Genomic DNA, 13,611 nt, shown 5'->3' on the forward strand with positions numbered 1-13,611 from the left:
CATGATAGAATTAGTGCCCTTACAAGAGAGATTGTGTCATCTCTCTGCTCTCTGCCATGCGAGGATACAAGGAGAAGAGGATCATCTGCAAACCAAGAAACAGGCCCTCCCCAGACACCAGATCTGCCAACACCTTGATCTTGGATTTCCCAGTCTCCTGAACTGTGAGAAATAAATATTTGTTGTTTAAACCACCCAGTCTATGATAGTTTCAACAGTCAGAACTAATTAAGAGAGATCTACCTCAAAGATTTTTTTAAGTGAAAATACACATTTGGTTGTGATTTTTCCATGCTCACAAAGAAAAACAAACATCGGAGTAAATGCTCTATTAATAACTGTTCAGTGTAAGAATAAAATGGAAAGATGCACGTTGTAGATGGCATAAGAACCAATAATTGACAGTGTTGCGTATCTTTAGGTACATACAAGTCCATGGAAATGTCAAACCTGACAAAACTCTCTGAATTTATCCTCTTGAGACTCTCCTCTCGCCCTCAGGACCAGAAGCCACTCTTTACCCTCTTTCTTATCATATATCTGGTCACCTTGATGGGAAATCTGCTAATCATCTTGGCTATTCATTCTGATCCTCAACTCCAAAACCCTATGTATTTCTTCCTAAGCAGCCTGTCCTTTGCTGATATTTGCTACACAACAGTCATAGTCCCCAAGATGCTGGTGAACTTCTTATCAGAGAAAAAAACCATTTCCTATGCTGCATGTCTGACACAGATGTACTTCTTCCTGGTCTTTGGAAACATAGATAGTTATCTCCTAGCAGCTATGGCCACTGACTGTTATGTGGCCATTAGTAACCCCTTCCATTATATTACTGTTATGAACCAAGGATGCTGTGTGTTACTACTGGCCTTCTCCATCACTTTCTCCTATCTCCACTCTCTTCTACATGTCCTCCTGGTAAATCAGCTCACTTTTTGTGCATCAAATGTTATCCATCACTTTTTTGTGATGTCAACCCTGTTCTGGAACTGTCCTGCTCTTCTACCTTTGTCAATGAGGTTGTGGTAATGACAGAAGGGCTGGCCTCTGTGATGGCTCCATTTGTCTGTATTATCATCTCTTACCTGAGAATTCTCATTGCTGTTGTTAAGATTCCCTGAGCAACTGGAAAACGCAAAGCCTTCTCCACCCGCAGCTCTCATCTCACTATAGTGACCCCGTTTTATGGGAGTATTAGCTATGTCTATTTTCAGCCCTTGTCCAGCTATACTATCAAGGACCAAATAGCAACAATCAACTATACTGTGTTGACATCAATGTTGAACAGATTTATCTACAGTTTAAGAAACAAAGACATAAAACGGGGTTTAGAGAAATTAATAAACAAGATTAAGTCTCAAATGGACGGATTTTCTTCTACAAAGGTCAATGATATCCATGAATTCTGACTGAAAGGTGTGTGTGTGTGTGTGTGTGTGTGTGTGTGTGCGTGTGTGTGTGGCCACACAACAACACAACAGTATCTGATGCAAGTCATTTTTGGAGAAATACTTTTTTATCAGTTGTAGTTTTCCATCTGTGGTCTCTGTCATCCAATGATTAGACAGTTAGGATATTTTGATACCTATGCTCCAATCATAAACTCACCCTATAATAGCTCTCCATTCCGGAAGACCACATTCCCTTTATTTGTTCCATACTTACTAGGAGTCTTCCATATTTCCTTCTATTTATAAATTCAGTCAAGTTTGGTCCCATATATGTGGTTTATGCACAAGTTTTGTTTGTGCACATGTATGTAAAAATTTGCATATTTATACATACATAGTCACTCTATTTAATTTGAAACTGCCAGAAATCTTTTGCAGGTAGGTTGGTGTGTGTGTGTGTGTGTGTGTGTGTGTGTGTGTGTGTGTGTGTGTGTGTGTGTGTATGTGTGTGTGACCTCCTCATCAGACTAAGGCCTCCCCAACAGTAGAATCATGATCAAAAAGTGTTTCCTGATCATGCCATGATAGAACTATAGTCCCTTCTAACTCTCACAAGAACTGGATAGCATGGGCTTTGGAGTCATAGATTCTCAACAACTGATACCAATCACCTAATTGACTCTTAGTAAAACAGCTCTATGCTTCTACATGTGTTTGGGTCTCTACTCTTCCCTGACATTTTCCAGAACTTCTTGCCTGTATGTTTTTTTTTTCTCTAGAGATGCCTATATTTCTACTGTCTCTTTTGTCTTTTTTTTTCCAGAATAAAAGGTTAACTCCATGGAATCATAAATGTTTCCTATGATCACTGGAGTAAGAGTCAAAAACTAATGGAATAAATGACTAGTAAGGATCTTTTGATTCAGAGTGCCTGATATAAAAGAGGCTCTCAATTTAGTTTGGGAATAAATTATATGACTTAAGAAAGCAGACCAGGTGCGGTGGCCCATGCCTATAATCCCAGTACCATGGTAGGCTGAAACAAAAGGATTACTTGAGTCCAAGAGTTTGAGACCAGCCTGGGCAACATAGTGAGACCTCATCTCTACCAAAAAATAAAACAGTTAGCCAGGTGTGGTGTCATATGCCTGTAGTCCCAGCTACTTAGGAGGCAGAGGCAGAAGGATTGCCTGAGCCCAGGATGTCAAGGCTGCAGTGAGCTGTGATTATGCCACTGCACTCCAGACTGGGTGACAGAGTGAAACCCCAACTCAAAAAAAACAGTTTAGTAATTATTTCTTTCCCGTTGTTTGTATTTTAATAGATTGAAATATCTTTATGGCTGCATAATAGCCCATTGTGTATATGTACCACATTATCTTTATCTAGTCCACCTTCAATGGACTTCACAGCAAATTGGATGGCGCTGGAGACCATCTTACTTAGTGATCTATCACAGAAGCAAAGAACTGAATATCGCATATTCTCACTCATAGCAGAACCTGAAGATTGACCACAATAGCACAAGAATGGTACCTGATCTCAAATCAGGCAAAGTGAGGACCAAAGAGAGGCCCAACCTTTACCTGTACACTTGTATACCTAACCCTGAGTTGTACCCCACATCTTTAAAATAAAATGTTTTTTTTTTAAAATAGCACAGAGGGGAGATTAGTAGTTGCTGAGCACTTGCGGGGGGAAGAGAGAGAAAGGGGGAGCATGTAACAACACAAAGGGTACCCAAGCCAGGAGAACTGGTGGCCAGTTGGAGATCCAAACTTCACCTGCATGCAGCCTACTTGTGTAGTTAACCCTTACTTGTACTCCACATCTTTATAAATAAAATATATCTAAGTCAAACAAATTGATCTTTTATGGTATTTTAGACAAGGAGGAGATGGATTATATTAAAGTGTTAAATGATAGAATACAATCTTGGTTCTAGTTATCTATTACACAGTGTGATGACCAGAGTTAACATTAATGTATTGTATATTTCTAAATAGCTAAAAGACGGAATTTTCTTTTTTTGAAAACAAGGTCTTGCTCTGCCACTCAGACTAGAGTGCAGTGGCTCAATCACAGCTCTCTATAACTTCAAACTCCTGGGCTCAAGCAATCCTTCCACCTCAGCCTCATAACTAGCTAGGACTACAGGTACATACCACCATGCCCAGCTAATTTATTTTATTTTTATGGAGACAGGATCTCACTATGTTGCCCAGGTTGGTCTTGAACTCCTAACCTTAAGCAATTCTCACACCTCTTCCTCCTAAGTACTGGGATTAAAGATACAAGCAATGGCGCTCAGTCAAAGAATGGACTTTAAATGCTCTCACCACAAAAAAAGATAAGCATTTTAAGTGATAGATATGTTAATTAGCTTTCTTTGACCATTCCACATTGTATACATGTATCAAAACATCACGTTGTATCCCACAACAATATACAATTATCGTTTGTAAATAAAAATAAAATACAGCTTTAAATCTTTTGAATTTTGCACTACACTAGGACACTAATCCCTAACATGGGGCAAAACAGAATTAGGATAAGGATATTGCTCAGTTTCGTTCCTTTATTACATGTATGGCAAATTAATTTTAGCTTCCATGCCAACTCTGATCATTGATAAGGATTCTTGCCTTGCTGTATTGAGAGGGCACTTAAATGCCTTCCACCAGGCTGAATGAAGAAGGTTGAATTAAGACCGATTATGTGCTATGGACAGGGTAGCAAGGGACACTCGTACATATAACAAGTGAATAGTCACCCGTACACCCCAAGACTTTGGTCATACTTTATTTCTATGCCTTCATTCCTATTGTTTATTTTTAGCCTTAAGCCCTCAATCTATCTAATTGCAGCCCAATTCTGAGTTTTTCTCAACCCAATCCAATAGTTTCTCAGTGACTTCTCTTACAATTCGGTCCCATTCATTCATTTCACATTTCTCTTGGCTACCATTGCTCCCTCCAAGTCCTGTGTTTAAATTCTCAGGATTTATGCAGCTTTTCCCTGACGTCCCTAATACAGAGTAGTTGTTTGTTTGGCTTCGTCTCTCCTGGTCCTGTGCTAGAATCTGTTGCTAACATCTGCCTTCATTCTATCCCTTGGTTACCATGGATGGTGACTAGGGCTTGCTTGGGGATGATCGACTGATTTTCATTACTTTTTTTACTCTCTAATCATGACCTAATGAAGATATCACCCCTTGACATCATGAGGTGACTAAATGAAACACACTTTTCCCACTGAATTAAAAAATATACAGTATTGTATGATAAATTCCAATATACACTTAAATCTATTTCTGAACTCTTTATTTTGTTCCACTAACTTAATCATCTGTACTTGTTAAAGCATTGTACTTGTGTTAAAGTATGATGTTTGATGGTAATAGCTTCTTTAAAACGTATACTAAGGCAATTCTTTTTCCTTTAACTCCTACTTTTATTTTTTAGTTGGGGTCTCACTCCATCACCCAGGCTGAAGTGCAGTGGCACACTTACGGCCACCCCAGCATCAAACTGCTGGGCTTCAGAGATCCTTCCGCCTCAGCCTTCCATGTAGCTGGAACTACAGGAGTGTACTTCCACACCCAGCTAATTTTTTTTATTTATTGTAGAGACGAGGTCTCGCCAAGTTGCCCGGGATGGTCACGAACCCATGGGCTCAGGCAATCCACTCGCCTCAGCCTCCCAAAGTGCTGGGATTACAGGCTGAGCCACCAAGCCCAACCTGAATCCTAACTTTTTAAAAATGCTATTGACAGTTCTCACACATTTATTTCTTTGTGTGAAATTTTTAAAGTGATACATTCATTTTTTCTTTTTACCAACTATTTTCATGCGTGGTATCAAACAAAAATTAGAAAGCTTGAATTTAACCATGTCCTTAGCTCTAGGGTAAGATGATAGATAAATAGATAGATAGATAAATAGGTAGACAGACAGACAGGCAGACAGACAGATTCTCAACCACTCTCATGCTATATATGCTAGATGACTATATATGGATTTATATGGCAAAATTGCACATGGGAATTTTTAAAACAGTGTTTTCAAAAAATTCATTGGGTTCTGATTGAAAAATTATAAAATATATAATCTGTACATTGTTTCTGAATAAAACTGCTTTTTATTATATTAGATTTTCTCTTCCAAGAAATTTTATATATTGCTTTGTATTCAGGTCTGTATTTAAGAACTGATCACTCTGTATTTTAAGCTTTGGAGTATGCTGTGTACATATTTAACCAGAGGAGAACTTTTCCCCAATCTCTAGGTGGTTTCTAGGGTACCATTTATGTTTCAATCAGCCCTAGGTTACCCAGATATCCCAAAATCTCCCCTTAAATTTATTTATTTATTATAAAGATGTGGGGTACGATTAAGGGTTAGGTACATAAACACCAATCATGCAGTTACCTTTGTTGATGAGGTATGCCCCTCCCTCCCCTAGCAGTTTCCCTCAACTGCCAGTCCCACCACCCCTCCCCTGACAATTTTCCTTAAAGTTATTATCCTATAAAAGTTATTTCCATTCCTATTGTCTACCCACTTCCATACTTTGATCCTGCCTACAAACTGAACACACGCTATGGTCATTTAGCATTTGCTTGACTGCCTTAAATGACAGGGAACTCACAGCATAACAGGGTCACCTATCAAATTGTTGGATATCTCCTATGTTGATCAGAAACTGCTCTCTGCTATGATGTCTTCAATATCTTTGGTAACTTTCAATGTATAGAAGTAACTAATTATTATGTTGCCAGTGTGTTGATCTTTTCTGTTCATTTCTATTCATTTAGAAATGCCTTATCCTCTAAAAATATATAGCATTCTATATTATCTTCAGTTCTATTCTTTATTTTTAACTGTTTTGTAGATGATTAAACAATAACTTTATTTTATCTAGACATATTCAATTACTCTGATACTATTTATTGTCATTAATTTAAATGCCATCTTTGCAATATTTTAAATGCCCATGTATATATTTACATCTTTCTGGATCTCTCTTTTGTTTCATTGATATGTGTTCTAGTCTGTTTTATATTGCTATAAAGGAATGCTCATGACTGAGCAACTTATAGAGAAAAGAAATCTGTTTCTTACCATTCTGGAGACTGGGAAATTTAAAGTCATGTGGCCAGTATCTGATGAGGTCCTTCTTGCTGTACTATGCCATGGTAGAAGGGGAAAGGGCACAAGGGCATGAGAGGGAGCCCAGCAAAAAGAACTGAACTCATTCTTTTACCAGGAACCCACTCCCACAATAATCAACTATCAAGATAACAACATTAAACCATTCATGAGAACAGAGTCCTAATGACACATCACCTCTTAAAGGTCAGATCTCTCAACATTGTTGCAATGAGGATTAAGCTTCTGGCACATGAACTTCGAGGAAAACATTCAAATTATAGTAATATATTCATCTCTTCCTTTGCTCTTTTAATTGCTATAACTGCTAGTATACTTTTAAATTGTAGAGAACACAAATAAATGGAAAAACATCCCATGCTCATGAATAGGAAAAATCAACATTGTTAAAATGACCATACTATGAAATGTACCCCACATCCTTATAATAAAATTTTTTTTAAAAAAAAGCAATCTAAAGATTCAATGCAAACCCTATCAAACTACCAACGTAGTTTTTCACATAATTAGGAGAAAAAAACCTAAAATTCATATGGAACCCAAGTAGCCAAAACAATTTTAACCCAAAAGAACAAACCTGAAGGCGTCACATGACCTGACTTCAAATTATACTACAAGGCTATAGTAACCAAAACAACATGGTAGTGGTGCAAGGCAGACACTTGAACCAATGAAACAGAATAGAGAATTCTGAAATAAACTCAAATGCCTACAGACAAATGATCTCTTCAACGAAGCAGACAAAAACACACACTGGGTAAAGATGTCCTATTCAATAACTGGTGCTGGGAAAACTGCATAGCCACACGCAGAAGAATAAAACTGGATCCTGATCTCTCACCAAATACAAAAAATAACTCAAGAAGGATTAAAGACTTAAATGTAATACCTGGAACCATAAAAATCCTAGAAGAAAACCTAACAACAACTCTTCTGAACATTAGCCTAGAACAAGAATTTATTACTGAGACTCCAAGAGTAAATACAACAAAAACAAAAGTAAATAAATGAAACTTAATTAAACTAAAAAGCTTCTGCACAACAAAAGAAATAATCATTCAAGTTAATAGACAATCTACAGAATGGGAGAAAATACTCACAAACTATACATCTGACAAAAGACTATAGTCTATCAACTGAACTATGGATAAAGAAAATTGTGTGTGTGTGTGTGTGTGTGTGTGTGTGTGTGTGTGTGTGTTATCTGTATATGTGTCTGTATACACACATACATATAAAATTAAATAATGAAATAATAACAAAGAACTCAAATAAATCAGGAAGAAAAAATCCCAAATAACCCTATTAAAAAATGGGCGAACAGCATGAACAGATATCTCTCAAAGAAGATAAACAAATTGCCACCAAACATGAAAAAATGCTCAACATCACTACTCATCAGAGAAATTCAAATTAAAACCACAGTGAGATACCATCTTACACCAGTCAGAGTGATCATTATTAAAAATACAAAAACAAGATATTGGCGTGGATGTGGTGAAAGAGAACACTTATACACTGTTGGTGAGAATGTAAATTAGTACAAACTTTATGGAAAACAGTATGAACATTTCTCAGATAACTAAAAATAGATTTACTATTTCATCCATCAATCCCATTTCTTGGTATCTACCCAAAGGAAAAGAGACACCTGCACTCATATGTTTAGCACAACACAATTCACAGTTGCAAAGATGTTGAATTAAGCTAAATATTCATTAACTGATCCATGGATAAAGAAGATTGTACACACATATATTATATGTATGTGTGCACACACACACACACACACACATATACAGAGAGAGAGAGAATGAGAATGAAATAATGTGTTTTGCAACTTGGATAGAATTGGAGATCATCATCTTAAGTGAAGTAACACAAGAATGGAAAACCAAATGTCGCATGTTCTCACTTACAAGTGGGAACTAAGCTATGGGTCTGCAAAGGCTTATAGAATGATATAATGGACATTGGAGACTAAGAAGGGAGAAGGTGGAAAGGGGGTGAGAGTTAAAAAATCACCTGGTGGGTACAATGCACACTCGCAGGGGTGACAGGCACACTTAAAGCCCAGACTTCTTCACCACTATGCAGCACATACATGAAACAAAAACCACTTGTGCCTCTAAAACTATTGAAATAAAAATCTTTTAAAATCTTATAGGGAAAGTACCCCATCCATGTTATTATTTAAGCGTTCTTAGTCATTCTTAAACAATGTCTTTTCAGGAGAAAATTTAACATCTGTTCATCAATTGAATAAAAATCTTCTTGAGACTTTTTATTGTATGTATTGAAAGTGTATAACATGATGTTTTGATAAAGATACACATAGTGAAATAATTACTATAGTCAAGCAAATTAACACATCCATCATCTTGCATATTTTGCATTTTTTAGTGTATTAAAAAGTACTTAATATCTACTTTTTCAGCAAATTTCCAGTAAATGATACGATTTGGCTTAATTGAATTTATAGATATATTTGGGGGTATACTTATCCTTATAATACTGAATTTTCCCATAAAAGAGCATAAAACATTTCTCTAAATATTCAGGTCTTTTTTACAGTCCATGATTAGCTTTTATTTTATTTCTATAGGTCTTCTACAATATTTTACTCTTTTACCTATGTTTACCTGTACTATATGAATGTATCTCTTTCCAAATCATCCCTGTGAAACAAGTTCTGGATCGCCTCACTATTCTGAACTTCCTCCTCCAGACAAGTTCCAAATTTATCAAAGTCTCCAGTAATATATGGCTTCCAAAACTGAATATGACTCTGCAGCTGGGGTCTAGCCAGAAGAGCAAAGTAGGGCAATCACTTCCTTCATAAATTTATATTTCCTAACACTCCTTTCAAACTGTTGATTCATCTGGTGCTTAAGATCAGTTAAGCACCTCAGAGCTCATCCCCCCAAAATTCCGACTTACACTAAAATTTTAACACAGTTCTTCAAGATGTTGCCTCAGAGGAATGAGTGTAATACCCCCTTGCTGATAGCCTCCCCTACCCTACTGGTGTCTCATCTCCCATGCCCAGGGAAAGATGAAGATTTGTTCAGATGGACAGATTCCAGGATACCGAATGGGTTATGATTTCTGCTGGTGGAGTCACTATATGGTGAAGAAAAAAAAATTCATCGCTCATGTGTGATTATCCCTTCCAATAAGAATAAAAACAGAGATAAGTTGTTCACAAATGGGAAGAGTCCAATTATAGGGCAGTGATCAAAGCCATGGGCTCTGAAGTCCAAGCCCCTGGATTCACACCCTGGTTTCAACATTGACCAGTTATGTGATATTAGTCAGGCTAGCTGTACTTAATCCCTTAGTACCCTATACTTTTAATCTGCAAATTGGTCTCAATAAAAGGACTGTGTGTATAAAGAGCTTAGACCAGTGCTTAGTTCATAGTAAGCATTTAAGCAACATTGATGTTGTCACTGTCACTTACCTACTCCTTTCATAATGCCTAATATGATATGATGAAAGATTTGGATTTGAGCATGATAAAAAGATAAATTAGAGTTGCTCCATTCAAAACATGAGTTTAGTTTAAAGCTACTTAAACACAACTAGTTTAGAAATACTGTAGCCCTCTGTAGATTTTCAGAGTTTTCTGCGTTGGGATGCAGGGACCTAAGTCCACATAACAGTAAAGTGTTACCATGCTTCCACTTCACCATTGTTTTCCTTGGGCACACTTCCTTTAGCAACCTTATGGGAAGAGATACCTGGATCTTAAAGCAGTATCCAAATTTTCTTGCATTCCCTGCCATAATGCCCTCTAATAATTTCTTTCACCTAGTGAACTAGCACATACTTTTTATCACATATTTTTAATTAACTTAAAGATATCGACCTATGTACACTAGGCTTTCATGGTAAAGGAAAGATAACTACCAATGATTAATTCTAAATCCCAAGTGCCTATCCAAAAACCATGGAAAGTGAACATTTCTAAAGCCAGACCTTAACCTGTGTAAGGCTAACATCACCAAGAACAGCCGTATCCTTCCCCAGTGTCTCGTCTTACTCCTATTTCAGTAGATTTCACATACGCCAATGCTCTGACCAGAAGATAAAACTTTGCTGCCAAGGGAGAACATGTTTCTCTGACTAGACAATGGGATGGATGTGCCTGGGTAGTCTTGATTTCTGTACACTACCAGGGACTGTGTTGAGATCAGCTGTGGCTATAGTTACATTGAAACTGACTTGTTGTGCTAAGAGGCCCCAGGCTGAATTCCCAATCACCCATTCACCAAGAAGAAACCAAACTTTTACCTTAGGACTCCATTGAATTAGGCTATCAGTAGCCAACTTGACTGGCTAATTAGCATTAAAAAAAGGAGCCTGGAGACAACAGCAAGTCTTCCCCAGAGCCTCGTTAAGAAAGCTGAGATTGGACTTGTTCCTCAGAGGCACCTTCCCCAATGATGGTGGCTCCTAAACTTTTCTGACACAAGGTCATGAATGAAACCTCTTGGTTTTACCCCTGGGCTGCTCTCGAGGGACTATATTCTACTTTAATTTCAGAAAGGGGAAAGAAGACACCACAAGTCAGATTTTGCCTCTCCATCTGAGACCAATCCTCCAGGGCAGCATTGGAGGGAGCTACTGAGTAGCCAGTTTTAGAGGAAGAGAATCTTTAAACTAGTTTTAGTAAGGGCCTTTTTCCTTGTGTTCTTTGAACAACAGTGTTCTTGAGGCATACAAATCAATTCCCCTGTTCCTTTTGATCTCCTAATTAAAAACCTTTGTAATAATGTCTAGTCTATCTGAAGCAGTGGTTCTCAACCTTTTCTACACATTTAGAGTTACCCGGGGAGCTTTTAAAAAGGTCCTGATGCCCAGGCCACACTCCAGACCAATTAAATCAGAATCTCTAAGGATGTAATCCAAGTGTCAGTATTTTTAAAACACCTGGGTGATTCCAATGAGCAACCATGGTTGCAAACCACTGATTTATTTAGAGAGCCCTCATTGGTTTGCAAAATTTGTTAGAGTCAATGCTGTAATTTTAGGACCCAGCAAATTAATGACCTTCTTCCCCTACCTCTTATGTATGTTTTTAATCTATTATAAGTTTGGGGGTCTTTTGTGACATTTTTATTAGTTTTGTCTTGTGTACCAATATTTGATACTGAAAGAGAACACAATAAAAACACTATATTAAAAATACTTTAATTCTATGTTTCTGGTCTTCCAAATTTCTATTTTCCATTTCTTATTTCCTAATTCCACAGATAACATGTGAATACCTACAGTCTAGTTGTGAAATAATTCAAACAGAAGTTATAAAGTAAGAACTGAAAATCTCTTTTGATTCTTACCCACAACCCATTATATATAAAATTATATGTTTATATATGCAAATATGAAGAATAGCAGCCTTGAAATCACAACAATATAAATATATTATTTTGTAATTTGAATTTTCATCTAGCAAGATATCTTACAGATGAGTCCAAGCAACTACTCTCTACAATCTACTCTATTATTTTGAACTGTTCTTTAGTATTTTATAATATGAAGCTACCACAATTTATTTAAGTAGTCCTTTATTCCCGGATATTTAGATAATTTCTCTTTTCTCTATTACAAACAAAACTTTTATAAAAATCTTGTACATATATGTTATTCAAATATATACTAAGCCTTATATACATGCAAGTAGAATTTGTTAGAAACTGTCAAATTGTCCTCCAAAATGAGCTCTGTGCACTTCCATGCCAACCAACAGTGCATGATAGCACTTGCTTCTTCACACATTCAACATCATCTGTTATCAATGTCTTCCATGTTTGCCTCTATGCCAATTAAAAAATATTTCATTGTTCCTTTAATTTGCATATTATTTTATATGTTTATTGGTCATTTCTATTTCTTTCACTATGAATTATCTGTTTATAGTCTTCTCTCATTTTTATGCTGATTAGCCAAAATAGACTATGTACGCTGCAGTTGCATATCAATCCTAACCCAATAGCTTAATACAATAAAACTTTATTTCTCACTCACATGACAAGTCCACTGTGAGTCATCAGGGATGCTCTATGGATAGTGACTCAGAGAAAACCACACAGACAGAGAGGTCCACCACAGGATATTTAAATCACATATACTCCTTTTCGGGGGAAGACAGACTGGAGAATTGTATGTAGTTTCCCATTGCCTTAACCCAGAAATAGCATACATCTCATATTAAATTCAGATTTCTTTGAACAGAAGTAGTAATGTGTTTATGCCAAACTGCAGGGGGTGGAAACTGTGTTTTCATATTAAATAGTTGGTAAAAATCACTGTCTCTGCCAATGACAATTTGGAATGTTTGTCATTTTTTTATTGATTTATTGAAATTCTTTGTATTTTATGGATACTAATCTTGCCTGCTGTACATACAGCCCTCCATATCCATATGTTCTGCTTCTGTGGATTCAACCAAATGTAGATCATAAATATTGAGAAAAAAATACCACACTAGAAAATAATACAATAAAAATACAGTTAACATTTATGTTATCTTGGATATTATAAGTAATCTAGAGATGATTTAAAATATATAGAGGATATACATAGGTTATATATAAACACTATACCATTTCATAAAAAAGACTAGAGCATCATGTATTTTGGCATTCACAGGTATCCTGGAACCAATCCCTTATGGATGTGAGGGATTACTATTTTTTTTCCCTAATCTTTTTGTTTCCCTTAACTTTGTTCACAGCATCATGTGTCACACATATGTTTTCACTTTTATGTACTCAAATCTGCCCATCTTTTCCTTTACATCATCAGCTTTTCTATTTTATTAAGGAAAGATTGTTCCATCCCTAAGATTATACAAATAGTCTCCTATATTTTCTTGTTATAGTCATATAAGTTTTTACCTTTCAGATCTTCAAATCCATCTGGAATTTATTTTTATATGTTATACAAGGTGGAGGTTATATTTTGATTTATTTCAATCAAATATACTTGTCCCACAATTTTCTTTCTTGCCATATTCAAAAAGGCTAAATGTCTTTATA

At 36.4% G+C, this 13,611-nt stretch overlaps 1 protein-coding gene across 1 annotated transcript; it reads left to right on the plus strand.

Moving 5' to 3' along the window:
• The first annotated feature begins 435 nt into the window (after positions 1-435).
• Positions 436-1,412, plus strand: LOC110596537 (olfactory receptor 1L3-like). The gene is given in 2 exon segments (XM_021717524.1): positions 436-961; positions 964-1,412. Coding segments are annotated over 2 exon segments (975 nt in total).
• Positions 1,413-13,611: the final 12,199 nt, after the last annotated feature.

This window comes from Carlito syrichta, unplaced genomic scaffold (genome assembly GCF_000164805.1).
Source record: "Carlito syrichta isolate Samal-C Ts95f unplaced genomic scaffold, Tarsius_syrichta-2.0.1 Scaffold309834, whole genome shotgun sequence".
NCBI classification, from domain to species: Eukaryota; Metazoa; Chordata; class Mammalia; order Primates; family Tarsiidae; genus Carlito; species Carlito syrichta.